This window comes from Oncorhynchus masou, chromosome 19, assembly GCF_036934945.1.
Source record: "Oncorhynchus masou masou isolate Uvic2021 chromosome 19, UVic_Omas_1.1, whole genome shotgun sequence".
Lineage (NCBI taxonomy): Eukaryota > Metazoa > Chordata > Actinopteri > Salmoniformes > Salmonidae > Oncorhynchus > Oncorhynchus masou.
Window position 1 is genome coordinate 13,772,515 of NC_088230.1, and position 16,439 is coordinate 13,788,953.

Consider the following 16,439-nt stretch of genomic DNA (forward strand, 5'->3'; position numbering starts at 1 on the left):
TAAGTCCTTAGTGATGTGGACGCCAAGGAACTTGAAGCTCTCGACCCACTACACATCAGCCCAATTAGATGTGGATGGGGACATGCTCTCCCCTCTTTCTCCTAAAGTTCACAATCAGCTCCTTGGTCATACTGATGTGGGGGAACAGGGAGTACAGGAGGGGACTAAGCACAGGCCCCTGATAGGCCTTCGTGTTGAGGGTCACCTTGGCGGAGGTGTTGTTCCCTATCTTCATCACCTGGGGCCGGCCTGTCAGGAAGTCCAGGATCCAGTTGCAGAGGGAGGGGTTCAACTCCAGGGGCGCTAGCTTGGTGATGAGCTTGGAGAGAACTATGGTGTTGAACACTGAGCTGTTGTCTATCAACAGAGTACTCGTACCTACTGATGAGCCTGGTCTTAATGGATAGGTAGACACATAATGACCGGTAGTCCCGCAATACAGACAACTCTTTGTGTTAAGTCTGTTTAAATGTTCGTCTGGAGACATCCTAGCTCTGCCGAGTTGCATCGGCTCCGGAAGAGGCGAGTCGGCAGACCTCGGAGATTCTCGGGGGGACTCGGGTAACCTCAGAGGCAAGGTGAGATCCTTGGGCGAGCAACTGGGACTGGAATCAGACCTCCTCTCGCTCCTACGTTCCTGTAGCCACCCATCGATCCGGATGGTCAAGGCGATGAGCAGTCGAGATCTGTAGGCAGCTCCCGGGCTGAGAGCTCATCTTTAACCTCCTCCGATAATCCATGAAGGAATGTGTTGAACAGGCATTCCGGGTTCCAGGCACTCTCGGCAGTCAACGTGCAGCAATCAACCGCATAGTCCGCCATACTGCGGGAGTCTTGACGAAGCTGGAGTAACTTGCGGGCAGCCTCTCTCCCAGACAACAGAGAATCAAAACCTTTTTCACCTCAGCCACAAACTTCTCTAGACTGAAGCACACAGCAGATTGTTGTTCAGATGCCGCCGTAGCCCAGGCGAGAGCCCTCCCAGACATGAGCATTGTGAGATACGCTATCTTCAAGCGGTCTGAGAGGAAGGGCTGCAGCTCGAAGATGAGGGAACAAATGCCCGACAGGTTCCTGACTCTCCAGCGAAGCGTTCCGGAGGAGGTAAGCGGGGTTCTCCTTCCATAAGACCTCGAAGTAACTCCCCGTGCCTCCCAATGGTGGCTCCTTGGGAGGAGACAGCGTTGCGGAGCTGGTCTGAGTCTGCTTGGTCAGTCATGCCCAGTTCGTACTATCAGAACTCCTGATAAGACCCAGATGCAGACAGTTTGAATCACAGATGTATATTAACAAATCAGGGGGCAGGCAGACGACAGGTCAAGGGCAGGCAGAGGTCGGTAAACCAGGGCATAGTCAGTAAGGTACAGAACGGCAGGCAGGCTCAGGGTCAGGGTCAGGGCAGGCAGAGTAGTCAAATCCGGGAAAACATGAAAAACAGGGGCAAGAGAAAAACAAGAGTACAGGAAAACCATGCTAGTAGGCTTGATGAGACTAGACAAACTGGCAATAGACAAACAAAAAACACAGCCATAAATGCACAAGGGATAATGGGGAAGATGGGCGACACCTGGAGGTGGGTGGAGACAAGCACAAGACAGGTGAAATAGATCAGGGTGTGACAGTGTGGGGGAAGGGCGTCAGACTGAAGAAGTTTGAGAGGAAGATTATTTAACTTTGTGGAGACATGTTTCTTGGGTGAATAAGGTATGAGTCAATTAACGCACTTGAACTAGTAGAACGTTTTAAGAAGCCCACATTTTTAAGAAAAGGGAGTCTCTGCTCATTGGTTTGACACACGGGACATTTGAGCTGCTGTCCTCAGTATGTTGTGGATGAGAGCTTTGTCTTATGTTTTAAAGATATGAGATGTGATTTAAGATAGATATCAACATATATTTTAAATGTTTGATTTGAATTTTAATATGATATAGCGCTAACATTGAACATGCACTGTGTTATTTAATTTGAAAGAGCCATTTTTAACCTATTTAAGATAGAATTTTCTCATGTGTGACAAACTGAAGTCAAACTATAACCTTTGAGCACTCAGTTGGCATTATTGTATCAAACAAATCTAATTGAGGCCTATGTTCAATGCGGACCGCAGAAGATCCATGCCTCGTACGCGGACACTGCATTCACAGTAAATGCTGCATATGTCGGCTCAATCCGTTATAGCACTGATCTTCCTTGGTTCTGATTGAATCTAGTCCCAAGAGTGGCTAAAATGTGTGGTGTCATTGTAAATGGGACATTTCATGTGAATTTAGTCCGAAACTTATCATGACGTTTTTGATCTTCCTGAAATGTAATCCAAGGAAAGGTACTTTGAAGGAAGCATATATATATATATATATACTACATTTTAAATGTTAAATTCTTAAGATTATTATTGATTAACTTTGGTCATAGAAGTTGGGATATTTGTGACATTTTGGCTTTACTATCCAGATGTCCTATAAGACACTACAACCCTTAGTCTGTAGATCTAAGCAAGACTTGCTGTAATTTCAAACTTTACCATGTTCTCCAAAATATGATTATTGTTTAGATTTTTATACTTACCTACAATATGGATACTGAAAAATATAAATATTCATATTTAAGAAGTATTTGAAAAATGTAGATGTTGTTGTCAGGATTTGGCCAGGGTTGTTCCGGGTTTTGGTCACTAGATGCCCCCATTGTGCTTTTTGACCTTATGTTTTTTCCCTTGTTCCCCATTATTATTTGCACCTGTGCCTCGTTTCCCCTGATTGTATTTAAACCCTTAGTTTCCCTCAGTTCTGTGCTCTGTGTTTGTATGTTAGCACCCAGCCCTAGTGTTCTGTGTATTCTTGCAGTTTCATGCTCTTGTGAATTCTGTTTTTGAGTATCTCTTGAGGCTTTTTTTGTGCTATATCTACCACCTTTTGGATTTGCCATTTTGTATTGAAGGACTTCTCCTTTTTTACTTTATTAAATACACCGTCTTAAGTACTGCTGTGTCTGCCTCATCTTCTGGGTTCTGCTGACTATTCGTGGCTCAGTTGGTTAAGTGACTGTTTCTCACTCCGGAGACCCAGGTTCGTAACCGGGTCCTGACAGTTGTTTTATACAATTGACTTCACAGTGACATTAAATGTCCAGAGTGGGGTCTCTGTTTCTTTATTAGTCATGATCCATTTTGAAAGCACTACGAACCAGCACATTGAATGGAAAAAGTGTTTTAAAAGCACCACGAACCAGCACAGTGAATGGGAAAAGTGTTTTAAAAGCACCACGAACCAGCAGTGAATGGGAGAAGTGTTTTAAAAGCACCACGAACCAGCACAGTGAATGTGAAAAGTGTTTTCAAAGCACCACGAACCAGCACAGTGAATGGGAAAAGCGTTTTAAAAGCACCACGAACCAGCACAGTGAATGGGAAAAGTGTTTTAAAAGCACCACGAACCAGCACAATGAATGTGAAAAGTGTTTTAAAAGCACCACAAACCAGCACAGTGAATGGGAAAAGTGTTTTATAAGCACCACAAACCAGCACAGTGAATGGGAAAAGTGTTTTAAAAGCACCACGAACCAGCAAGGTGAATGGGAAAAGTGTTTTAAAAGCACCACGAACCAGCACAGTGAATTGTGTTTTAAAAGAAACTCCCTCTGCTGGTGATTGCTGGATGTGCTTTTGAAATGATATTGATGTTTTTCAGTAATCATAAATCAATAATAACTAGGCATGTAGCATGTCTCAGGTGTTACAATCGGAAGTTTAATATGTTGAAGAAATACCAGTGGATGGAACATTTTTGGGAGGGCAAAAAGCTCATTACTTTAAAAAAGTGTAAATAAATGATCAATATCAACATGGGTTTTGAAAGGCTACATGCTCCTGATCTTCCTGCATGTTTGAACATTTGAATGCTGTTTAAAAAAAATGACTTTCTCATTAAGAAGCATTAGGCCTACATTCAATCAGATCAAGCTTTAACCTGGCAAAGCCGACACCCCCATAGCTGATGTTTTGGCGGTGTCTGGAGGTGTAACTGAGTTGGAGCTGTCAAATCGCTTGTGCATGATTATTGTCATGAATAAGCCACACTGTCCCACTCACGTTAGAAGTTCAGAAAGAGACTGTGTATGCTATATAGAAATACTTACGTTCACATTTAAAATCATTACCGATCGAAGTGAAGATTACATCGAAGTGAAGATTACATCGATGTGAAGATTACATCGATGTGAAGATTACATCGATGTGAAGATTACATCTCACATTCAAGTGTCTAAACATGAAGAAATGTCTCATAATGCGACTCCATGCAGCCAATGGCAATATCTGCTTTAGGCATAATGCAAGGAGCCGCTTGTAAATTCGACAGCTCTAAGTAGTTCCACCTCTAACATGCTTGCTAAAAATTCTGCATTTTGACATCATTTTGAAACTATCCCTTTAAGGTTAACCCTGTTACTTGAACTGAACTATTGTTTTAATGTGGTGAAGCTATTCCTTTTAAAATATTTTTTTTCCTAAAGAAATATTTAACATCAAATAGTCAAATCATGGCGTAAAAGCAGGTGACTGGTTCTACTCTTTTGGGCCATTTTCTGGTGATTTGTAGTGGAAAACTGACCAGGTTGAGCATAACATGTTAACCCTGTTACCCATACTGTAAATAGACAGGCTATACAATTTTTAGTAATTACATGTTTTGGTGTGGAGCTTGCATTCAATTGCAACTCCCTGTTGCACAAGCTTCCATTCAACGTTCAAAGCATTCTGAATACACCTGACTTGTGATTTTATTTAATTTTACTTCCACCCTGGTCAAATGCCTAAACTTTAGGAGTAATCAGAATTAACCAATTAACAGCTGCTTTCACACAAAAAAAATATTCCGGAACCCCCGATAGCACCCAGTCTTGAACTGCTCCCCACCTCTTTTCGCCTTAAATATCAACAAAGGTGTGTTGGTTGAAAGGTGTAGGCTAAACAGTTATTTTCCTAGCTGTGATGTCATTTCCTCCTCAGCAAGCTCCATATAAAAACGCAGGTGCAGTTGCAGCAAGTTGTTCGTGGTACATTAAGGTTTGAGCGAGATAGACCGCTGATACTGAAAAACGCAGCTCGCCAGAAATAACCAGGGCGGTCAAGTTGCACATAGAATGAGCCCATCATTTATCGACTCTTTCCACACACAATCGAAGGGGAACTAACATTCTAAGCTTTTGACGTTTGCTATTCCTGCCCGTTTTATTGCAACGATGATCGCGAGAGGATACTTAATTTTGACAATATTGGTTAATCGCGGTAAGAGAAATTGTATTATGTTGGGATTGACTAATATTTCTTCAAGTTATAGCGGTGATTCCACTAAAGTTAGAGGGGTTGTGTAGCTGCGGGAATGTCTGTTGTCATTTGGTCTAGCACCAAGGACAGCGGCAAGCGCTCCCGGCGATCTGTCCATATAGGCCTATACGCTTGGCGACAGAAGTGCATTCTCAGTTAATAAGAAGTCGCTATTTTTCATGGGAAATATGTTTGCCCTCGTCCCAACTGTAGGCTATACACTTGACCATATATTTAGCTGAAAATGTTTCGGATTAACGTATCCTAAACTAAAGACGACAATGTACCTATTGATTGGTAGAGCTAAACCTAATAACTATGCGAGACATGACGTTTTCGTTAATCATATTTTTCTTTCCCCACGTAGTTCTCTCATTGCCCGTGACTCCAACTTACCTTGAGAAAGAGGATGTCGAGGTAAGAATCATTTTCAACGAATAGCTTAATGATATTGTCAGCTGTATGTTCCATTTTATGTATGGTGTTTATAATCAGGGCCAGACTGGCAGCCATCTGGCATTTCTGGGGGCAAATGCCAGATGGGCTGGTCATTTTTTTCCCCAGTTGCCTGTCTAACCTTTTTTTTCTGCTCAAAATGATCATTATCTTCCTAGTAATGGGACCTCAAGGAATAAAATGTTCCGGTGGGTTAGAAATGTCAGAGACCGATTTCTGGTCTCAGTCCAGCCCAGTTTGTATCAAAAACACTTTGCTTGATACGTTTCGGGACTAGGGTTGCAAAGGGAGGGTATATTTCTCATAACTTTCAAAGTTTACCAGTAAACTACCAGAACTTGGGTAACTTTCAACTTTCATTCTTCGTGCATCATGTCCAAATAATACAAAAGTATAAAAATATATATATATTGTGAAGCTCAACAAAGCCACTTATAGATGATTCGAACATGATGTATGAAAAATTAGAAAATTTTGACACATCACCAAACACAAAAATCCGTGAAGCTACAGTCTCTCATGCAACACAATGATAATGTTCTACGCACAAGAATATCAGGGTACTGTCTTGATGTACGATAATCTATTTACATATTTTACATATTGTACTTACATATCTTATTTATGTAGTGTAAATGTACAATAACACAACAACACTGCTATTGCCACGACAGTGAGCAATTGAAACAGAATAATGCATAATCCATGTCTCTTTATTTTGTTTACTTTGCAACTGTAATATTTGGGACTACTCTGAAGCTACAGCACACTGCAAAGTCCAGCTATAGACCTGAGACAGTCTTTGGTCTACCAGACTGCAGCCTTCTCTCCCTGGCAATACTTTAATGAGCACATTTGACGTCTGGAAGCTAACACCATGACGGGAGGTCTGGTTGTCTCCCCATTGCTGCTGTGGCATCCAGTCTTTCTTTCCCCTAGTTTATTTTACAGGTGGTGCGACAAGGTTCAAAACCAACATTGTTAATAGAATCCATTAAATAGAAGATCATTTTTGAAGGCGGATGGTGCTGGTCCGCCTATACGGGGAAGGGGAAAACACTGATGCCATGTTTATCCGTTGACCGTGTGTCCGCTCTGCCCCCCTCAGGTGATGAAATGCATCGTGGAGGTTCTCGCTGATGTGCTCTCGAGGCCACACCGTTTGGCTGTCAGTAAGGAGTGCCTGAACATACTAAGGACAGGTAAACCACTCCCAGGGACCTCTGCTCCAGATATACGCTTTTAGGTACAGATCTAGGATCAGCTCAAACTCCCTAACTTAATCACCACAACTCCATTATCAGAGAAAAATGCAAAAATCACCTAAGATCAGTGTCTAGAGACATACCTTTTCTGTTATCTCAAAGGAGTCACTGTCACCAATTGTGACCTAATGCAAGTTAATATTTGCTTACATTTTCATTTTCACCATGGATGCACATGACTCAGGAAAGTCCGAAATGGCACCTAATCCCTACATATTGCACTATGCATTGCACTACTTTTGACCAGGGCCCATAGGGCATTGGTCAAAAGTAAGGCACAATATTAGGAATAGAGTGCCATTTGCGACACAGGTCTGAGCTCTCCATAAGTGCACTCGGCAGAGCAGTCAGGGCCGGGGCTATTCGATTACAGTCACTGTTACCTTGACGCTGTCCTTGTTGAGAAAAATCTTTCAGGGCATTACTCATTACTGGCTATTGTTACCAGGATGGGGCTGCGGTTAGGAAATGAAACCCCTCAATAGGAAAAATAGACTGAGAGGATATATATATATATATATATGTGTGTGTGTGTGAGTGAGGCAAATTAAATCAAATTGTATTTTTCACATGATCCGAATACAACAGGTGTAGACCTTACAGTGAAATGCTTACTAACAAGCCCTTAACCAACAATGCAGTTTTAAGAAAATACCCCCCAAAAAGTATGAAATAAATAAAGAGCAGCAGTAAAATAACAATAGTGGGGCTATATACAGGGGGTACCGGTACAGAGTCAATGTGCGGGGGCACCGGTTAGTCGAGGTAATTGAGGTAATATGTACAGAGGAGTGGGAAAATAAAAATAAGGTGCACTATAAAAAAGCGAACAAAGAGGGAGACATACAGTATAGACGGGCAGGGAGGGAAATACAAGGGAGAAAGGATTACTTAGTAGTAAGATCAGACCGAGAAGAGAAACAGCAAGAGAAATGTGTTTACCATAAAGAGATGTATTTTAGAGAGGGCGGAAGGGGAAGACCAAGAGCGAGACGCAGGGAGAGAAACAAAGAACCAACGAAAGAGTGACCCTGAAGAAAGACAGAGTAAGCAGTAGTTCTCTTGAATGCCTGCCTCATTCTGTACACACTTTCTGGGTCAGCAGAAAAGGAAAAGCTCTGTGATGCTTCACTGGAAACCACTCTTTGGGCCAAAATGATTAATTTGGAATTCTGCTTTGGAGGCAGTACATTTCAGGGTAATTAATTTTTAGAGACGGCAGCAAATGTGCTGAGTTGTCACGAACAACCAAAGGGGAGAAATATACCTGTACATTTGCCCAGGGACATTTCTGGCTTGCTTGGGCAATTAAAGTATTTATGCGTTGCTGAATGGTCAGGTCTCCTTAGTAAAATAGGTTTTCTGTCCTCATTGAGATTTTTAGGATAAATAAAATGGTTTCCTTTGCAGATGAAAGGCTTGTGTCAATCCTCCGCCACCGCAACTTCCTCAAGGAGCTGCAGGACATTGCCGTTGAAGGTGAGGTATTGACTGACTTTTCACCGTGGCGGGTGATACAAGGCAACCCGTTCAGGTAGTGACATCTTTGAGTGATGTCACACAACTGTTGTGACGTAATCAGAATTTCACTTTGTTGTGTTCATCTTAGATTTGATTGGGTTTCTTGTTCCCTTTCACATAAATGGTTTTCAGCATTGAAGTAAATCGTTTTTAGTGTTTGAAATATAATTCTCTTGATTGTTTTGACTTTAGTTTGTCAATCATGTGAACAGCCACAATAACAATAATAATATAGCTATTTCTAAAACCCAAAGACACTTTACAATAAGCAATCATAAGTGTATTTTAGGGGATGAATTGTAAGTATATGTCAAAATAAATTAGTCTAAATAATTGCAGTCACAACTCCACTCATCTCCCCTCCAAATGACAGGAGCCAATGAGAGAGCTCAGCAGCATGTTGACATCACGGCAGATCATGTGACTAAGAAACCACAGGGTCCTCAGGGTATAGATGAGGCTGCAGGTGAGTCCCACTAGCACACATTATCAGTAAAATTGCCATATGACAGCATTGCCTCATGATGACTGAAAATCCAAATCCCTGTCAAGTTTGCCATTTTACAGTCAAGTTGTGATATTGTGACAACCCTAAACCTCAAACTATGAAATCAATAAATCACTTCGTTTTTGCTATGCAATGTTCTGGGACATTGTGTCAGCTAAGCAGGTCTGACCACAGTGCTGTGTGGAGTGGATGGCATCTGGGAGAAGAGAGCTGCTGGTACACACACAGACTCCAAAGGTTCTGAATTGGGACAGGGAGTCTGTGTCTCTCTCTCTTCTCTAAACCCCATAGAATTAAAAAGGATTGTTCAGCAAGACAAGGTTCACAAACGTTGGCTAACTTTAGTCAAATTGTTTAACTTTAGCAGTTACTAGGTAACATGTTTGTGATAAGATTTCATCCATCAAATTTTCCAGATGGTACATCCAACATGGCCATGAGAGGTCTGTTATTCTACAGGCATATTTTTAAGCACGAACACTGCCTAACAATTAAGCTCGGCAACCCAGAACTACTACATCTGTCTACGAGAGATTACCTGTCAATGCAAAAGTGAGGATATGATTAATCATCATGCTGATTTTTGTTTTGTTTTTCTTCACGTGAGAAAATGGAGTTATTTGATTCTGCCTAATTTGGTATTCTAGCACATCCTTGTGGAGGTCTTATCATAGAGATACAATATACTGTGTTCTGTTTGATTCTGTAGGCCTTGTGCACCACATGGTAAGTAAGCTTATATGACTTGAAATGATCTGAACCCATATTTACAAAGCTCTGAACTAGGATCAGGTCCCCCATGTCCATAAAATCTTAATCATTATGATCTAAAAGGGGAAAACTGATCCTAGATCAGCACTCCAACTCTGAGACACTTTATGAAAACGGTCTTTGATGCACCATGTCATGACAGCACTAGGACTTATGTATGGCTCGTTGCCATAGGTTGCATTAAGGTAAGTGACAAGGTTTACTCATTATTCAATTTGCATTTCCAATTTAATTTCGGCAGCTCCCATAGTATATTTACCGTCAGTTTTAGTTCTGCTGATGTCAGGATAAGTAAGTACACAGGGGATTCGCCTCTTGGCCATCAGTCAAAGTGCACATTTACATTTTGATTGGCCGCTGCTTTAAAGCCGGCCACTTGTGTATACTGTCTGATCGTACGTCGGGATGGAAAGGCAAAGGTGAGTGCCAAATGGCACCCTATCCCATAGTCAAAAATGCATATTTCGTACTACATATGAAACAGGGTTCCATTTGGGACATAGGACTGTGTCTGAAGCCATTTGCCACATGTGACTGTCGACCTTTGCGTCTTTGTTATTTCTAAATATGTCATATCTAAACTATGAAAGAGAAAATATCTGCACATTCTGTGACATCAGAGGATGTGGCCACCTTCCTCTCCTTTTCACATTTGAGATTAATCATGACTATTCAGATCGAAATATAGTGTATAGAACAGATGTGATTGTCGGTTAGGTAGAATAGGGAATTGTGTCCGCTCTATTCATAAAATGTCTATATGCAACGTTCAGAACGGTTCACTTCACACCCTTGTGGCGCCTTGCTAACTGCGCTTTCTGCTGGGAAGCGTAGTCAATTTATTTTCCATTTAAATGTAGTCCATCTGTTGGATGGATGTTTGGCAGTGCAATGGATCATTGCTCACAGTTTCATAATTGAAAGGCAGGCAGGGAGGTCCCTGTGCTCTGCTTTTAATTCCTTATCCTTGACAGTGGCTATTCACACTCTTAACACTAGGGCTGGGATTCAATACGAGGCGCGTTGTAGCACACAGTATAATATAACACAAAGGCCACAAAGGACAAAGGTTTTTGTATCAACATTTGAGCTTTTTATAATAAACAAATGTCTTTACGGGATTAAATATTAGTTTCTAGAACACAGCATGTGCTTCAAAAGTCGCTATCAATCATTCAAATCGTTTTTACATCAGCAGATGTTACAAAGTGCTTATACAGAAACCCAGCCTAAAACCCCAAAGAGCAAGCAATGCAGATGTAGAAGCACAGTGGCTAGAAAAATAATTATACTGTTATTTGGATTGTAGTTTGGATCTTTTCATTGATGAGAAATGGTATCTCTCTATGTTTCATCTCCTTCATAGATCGATCGATGTTGGCCGCTCTGGGGGGACCCGGCGAGAGGTCTATCCTGTCCCAGAAGAGGGGGACCGGGGAGAGGGTGAAGGAGAGGCGGAGAACAGTGCGGAGAGGGATGGAGAGTCATCCCGTGAGAGGAACGAGATCATCAGAAAAGGCGAAGAGAAGAAGCGAGAAATGGACGAGACCCCTGACAACCGTATCTCAGATGCCATAAACAAGGAGGGGAAAGAGGAGGGAAAGCATGTGGATGTGATTGAAAAGAAAGAAGAAGAAGAAGAAGAAGAAGGGGAAGAGAAGGAAAAGGAGGAGGATGAGGAGAAGCGTGCAAGCACAAGAGAAGACAGCGAGGAGGCTAAAACGGAGGGAGGAAACGTGACTCTGGATAAGAAAGGTAAGAACTTCTGCCCAGAGTACATTGACATTACAGACACTGGTCTTCAGGCCTTCACATGTCGAAGTAAATGGACATCTCTTGACTACACCACAGTGGAGTAGGGTAAAGTTGACCCTAAAAGCTGATCTTGGGTCAGTTTTGCATGTTAACCCACTGTAGGTAAATGTTAAGATTGGTGGTTGGGGTGGTGTGAGTTGATCTGTACCTTGTAAGAGGAAACTTCAGCCGAAGCGAATTGAGTACTTGCGCTGTAATGAACCATATGATTGGCCAATTAGACATATATATTGAATGTTCTACATGGCTATTGTTCACAGTTGAACCCAAGAAAAGAAGAGGGGGGCAAAGACACTTGTAAAAACCCAGACATCTCTAGTCTACCCGCTTCTCACTAGCTACCTTCATTGGTATCTTGTAGCTATGCAGGCTGCGAGCAGGTACCATAATCTTGTAAGTGCACTTGCAAGCTTTGAAGTGAGCATGAAAGTGGCTGCAGTTAGCTTCCCTCTCGACTACACTTCACTAGTACACTACACCCGGAGGAGGATTAACTATGATGATGAGGTGTCATAAAGATTAAATAGTGGACCGCTCTAGCTAAGTGCCAAATCAATCCATTAGATAAACACTGTTCTCTGGGGTACTGAGGTTAGTCAGGCAGAGAGAGCAGGATCAGGAGGGAGGCATTGTTAGTGTGTGTGTGTGTGTGTGTGTGTACGAGAGACACACACACAAACACAGCGAGAAATCAAATATAAGAGAATAGAAAGAGAGACGCACTGCAGTGAGAGAAAGAGTGCAGGGAGGGAGGGAAGAGAAAAAGAGGTGTAGACTGGTGGTGAGACTGTGACCATGCACTGCGGGAGCAGATGATGGATAGGAGCGGCTCCATCTATCTGATGAGTTTGAGTGCTCCCCGCACAGCGGCCCGGTTTGATTAGATAATGGATACTGGAACATTACCAACAAGACAGAGCACTTGGACAGCAGGGTTGCCTCCCAAATGACACCATGTTCCCTATTCCCTATATAGTGCACTACTTTTGACCAGGATCTATAGGGCTCTGGTCAAAGGTAGTGCACTATATAGGGAATGGGTGCCATTTGGAATACGTCCCATGGCTACGGATTGACTGCACGCCCCTGGAATTCAAATCTAAACGCTAGATTTAGGCCAGGGAAATAAATAAATGTAATCATAAGCGATGAGCAAGCATGTGAACTAGTCCATATGTTGTTTTTGTATACTTTATTTCTAGATTTTTAGGACAGAGAGATATTCCCAGTCCTTCAACCGCCAACTGGCTATTTCTAAAGTTGAGGCTCGGACAAGGTTCTAGCATGACCAGCAAGTCCCAGTGACTATTCAACTGAGCATAAGGGAACATTTGGACAAAGGTCACTCCAAGGGACGGTACAATATGATCTCTTTACCTCCATAGGTTGTATGCAGGGAAGGAGGCTCCCTAAGGGCTGTAACCAAATGCAGAGGTGTCATGCCCATAGGGGACACAGGGGCATGTGCCCCCTAACCCCTACCCTAACCATAACTATAAACCTTAACCATTTTAATAGGAGGTAGGGACGTCCCCCAAGGATCCCAGAAAGCACAGACCCCTTCAGATGTGTCATGTTTAAAAAACTAAATATAGATATATATATATATATTTTTTACATTTTTGTGGTTGTTTCTCTGTAAAACTACTAGACACTTAGCCACTTTATGAAGTTTGCTTTAGCTAGACCAGATAGGTTCCTCATCTCCCAAACTCATAACTAGCTGCCAATAAACCATTTCAGGCAATCAAGTTAGAGTAGCTAGCTTGGTAGATTTTAGAAAAGCAAGCAATTACTAATGTACTGAATAAGATTCGCATTCCTTTCATTCTTTTACCCGGATTGAGGCAGAGATGCAGAAAATCATATTTATTTTCTCTAAAAAAATAACCACCTGACTGGAGGATACAGACAACTCAAGAAGTATGCTTGGATATAATGAAATGTATATATATATATTTTTAATTTTACCCCTTTTTCTCCCCATTTTCGTGGTATCCAATTGTTTTAGTCGCTACTATCTTGTCTCATCGCTACAACTCCCGTACGGGCTCGGGAGAGACGAAGGTTGAAAGTCATGCATCCTCCGATACACAACCCAACCAAGCCGCACTGCTTCTTAACACAGCGCGCACCCTTGAAATGTATCTATGACATAGAATTAAGCATAATGATTATGGCTCTAGATTGCAGGAAAAAAAAGCTGTTTCAGGTGTTTGAAAAATGCTTAAACTTCCTGACGGACCACTCCCGTAGTTTGTGCCTCCTCAGATTTTTGGGTGTATGACGCCCTTGACCACGTGTCCATAATTTAGAAAGTTGGAACATGAGGGAAATGTAAAAAGCAGAGATCCGCTCAGCCAACTGGAAGCAGAAGATTTCATTAAGAAGAGTGGAATCCTGTTGAGGGTGGATAATACTGTTTAGAGAGGGAGGAGAGAGGGAGAGAAGGGAGGAGAGAGAAAGAGATGATGTTCATTTCTTTGGAGAGCGGTGGTAGCCTCAAGGATAGATATAGCAGGCTAATAACAAAAGAGTTTGAATCCTAGGTCTGATAAGGTGAATCTGATGTGAGTGAGCAGGCAACCGATATCACAGCTGCCACTCTCTGCTGTTGTGCCCTTGTGCAAGGCACAAACTGCTCTAGGGGTAATGCTTTGAGCTGACCCTGTGCTGCTCCCGGTCTGATGTGCGTATGTATGAGTGAGTGAGGGAGTGGTATGTCTGGTTGGATACTCTGTCCAGAAACAATTAAAAATGTCCATGCAAATGGATGAATAAAGATACACTACATGACCAAAAGTATGAGGACATCTGCTCATCGAACGTCTCATTCCAAAATCATGGGCATTAACATGGAGTTGGTCCCCCCCCCATGCTGCTATAACAGCCTCCACTCTTTTGGGAAGGCTTCTCACTAGATGTTGGAACATTGCTGTAAGCACCTGCTTCCATTCAGCCACAAGAGCATTAGTGAGGTCACATGCTGATGTTGGGCTATTAGGCCTGGCTCGCAATCAGCGTTCCAATTCATCCAAAAGGTTTTTGATGGGTTTGAGGTCAGGGCTCTGTGCAGGCCAGTTAACTTCATCCACACCGATATCAACATATCATTTCTGCATGGACCTCACTTTGTGCATGGGGCATTGTCATTGTGAAACAGGAAAGCACAGAATCGTCGAGAATGTCATTTTATGCTGTAGCGTTAAGATTTCCCTTCACTGGAACTAAGGGGACTGAACCATGAAAAACAGCCCCAGACCCTTCTTCCTCCTCCACCAAACTTTATAGTTGACACTATGTATTCGGGCAGGCAACGTTCTCCTGGCATCTGCCAAACCCAGATTTGTCTGTCGGACTGCCAGATGGTGAAGCGTGATTCATCACTCCAGAGAACGTGTTTCCACTGCTCCAGAGTCCAATGGTGGCGAGCTCCAGTCGACACTTGGCTTTGCGCATAGTGATCTTAGGCTTGTGTTCGGCTGCTCATTCGTGGAAACCCATTTCATGAAGCTCCCAACGAACAGTTATTGTGCTGACATTGCTTCCAGAGGCAGTTTGAAACTCGGTAGTGCAACTGAGGACAGACAAGTTTTACTCGCTTTAGCACTCGTCTGTCCCGTTCTGTGAGCTTGTGTGGCCTACCACTTCGCGGCTGAGCCGTTGTTGCTCCTAGACGTTTCCACTTCACAATAACAGCAAATACAATTCACTGGGGCAGCTCTAGCAAGGCAGAAATTTGACAAACTGACTTGTTGGAAATGTGGCATCCTATGACAGTGCCACGTTGATAGTCATTGAGCTCTTTAGTGAGGCCATTCTACTGCCAATGTTTGTCTATGGAGATTGCATGTCTGTGTGCTCAATTTTATACACCTGTCAGCAACGAATGTGGCTGAAATAGCCAAATCCACTAATTTGAAGGGGTGTCCACATACTTTTGTATATATAGTGTATATTCTATTTTTTTTTTATCTACACAGAGGCAGAGTCTGGTGAGGTGACGGATGCACCAGAAGAGAAATCTGAGGAGAAAACTGCAGAGGAAAATGAAGAGGAGGTAGAGGAGAAAAGGTCTGCGTTACCTCTGCAAGACAGTGCCGAGGCAAAGAAGGAGTGGGAGGAGGAGGAGGAGGAGGAGGAGGATGAGGTGAAACGCGAGGTCGCCGGTGTTAATCACTGGAGCAGAATGAGTGAGCTAGCCCGGAGTTTGCAAACAAAGAAGAGGGCGGGAGAGGAAGAAAAGTTGCAGGAAATGAAGTCACTGGAGGTCGGAGGTCAACATGAAGTTCCCCATCACTCCAAGGAGGTGGTGGAAGAGGAAGTGGAGGAGAAGAGGAAGGTGGGAGAGGCACGGAAGAGCCCCGAAGTGAAGGAGCTCCAGATGATGGCACGCAGGGAACCGCAGGAGAGGAGAGAGGCAGAGGAGGAAGAAGGGAGCACCAGCAGGAAGACTGAGGTACATTACCCCCAATTATTCAAATTGGATGAACTATCCCCAAATCCAATGAAATGCAATGGTACCTGGCTATATTAGCATTCTCGTTCAATCCACTATCAGGAACCACCTCGAGAGGTGCACATTTTTGTTCTTGCCCTGCACTGTTGATTCAACTCGTCAACAAATCAACTAATCACAATGCCATGGATTAGTTGAATCAGGAGCCATATGTATCAAGCGTGTCAAGAGTAGGTGTGCTGATCGAGGATCAGGGCCCCCTTGTCCATGTAATCTTAATCATTGGGCTCTAAAAGACAATTCTATAACATCACTCCTACT

At 42.8% G+C, this 16,439-nt stretch overlaps 1 protein-coding gene across 1 annotated transcript in view; it reads left to right on the forward strand.

Annotated features, from left to right (window-relative positions):
• The first annotated feature begins 5,009 nt into the window (after positions 1-5,009).
• chga (chromogranin A) overlaps positions 5,010-16,439 on the forward strand; it is a 13,403-nt gene continuing 1,973 nt past the window's right edge. Inside the window, 8 exon segments of the mRNA XM_064925022.1 lie at positions 5,010-5,284; positions 5,691-5,740; positions 6,888-6,981; positions 8,455-8,523; positions 8,939-9,031; positions 11,211-11,279; positions 11,282-11,599; positions 15,643-16,118. Coding sequence (XP_064781094.1) covers positions 5,239-5,284; positions 5,691-5,740; positions 6,888-6,981; positions 8,455-8,523; positions 8,939-9,031; positions 11,211-11,279; positions 11,282-11,599; positions 15,643-16,118 — 1,215 coding nt within the window. The 5' untranslated portion in view covers positions 5,010-5,238.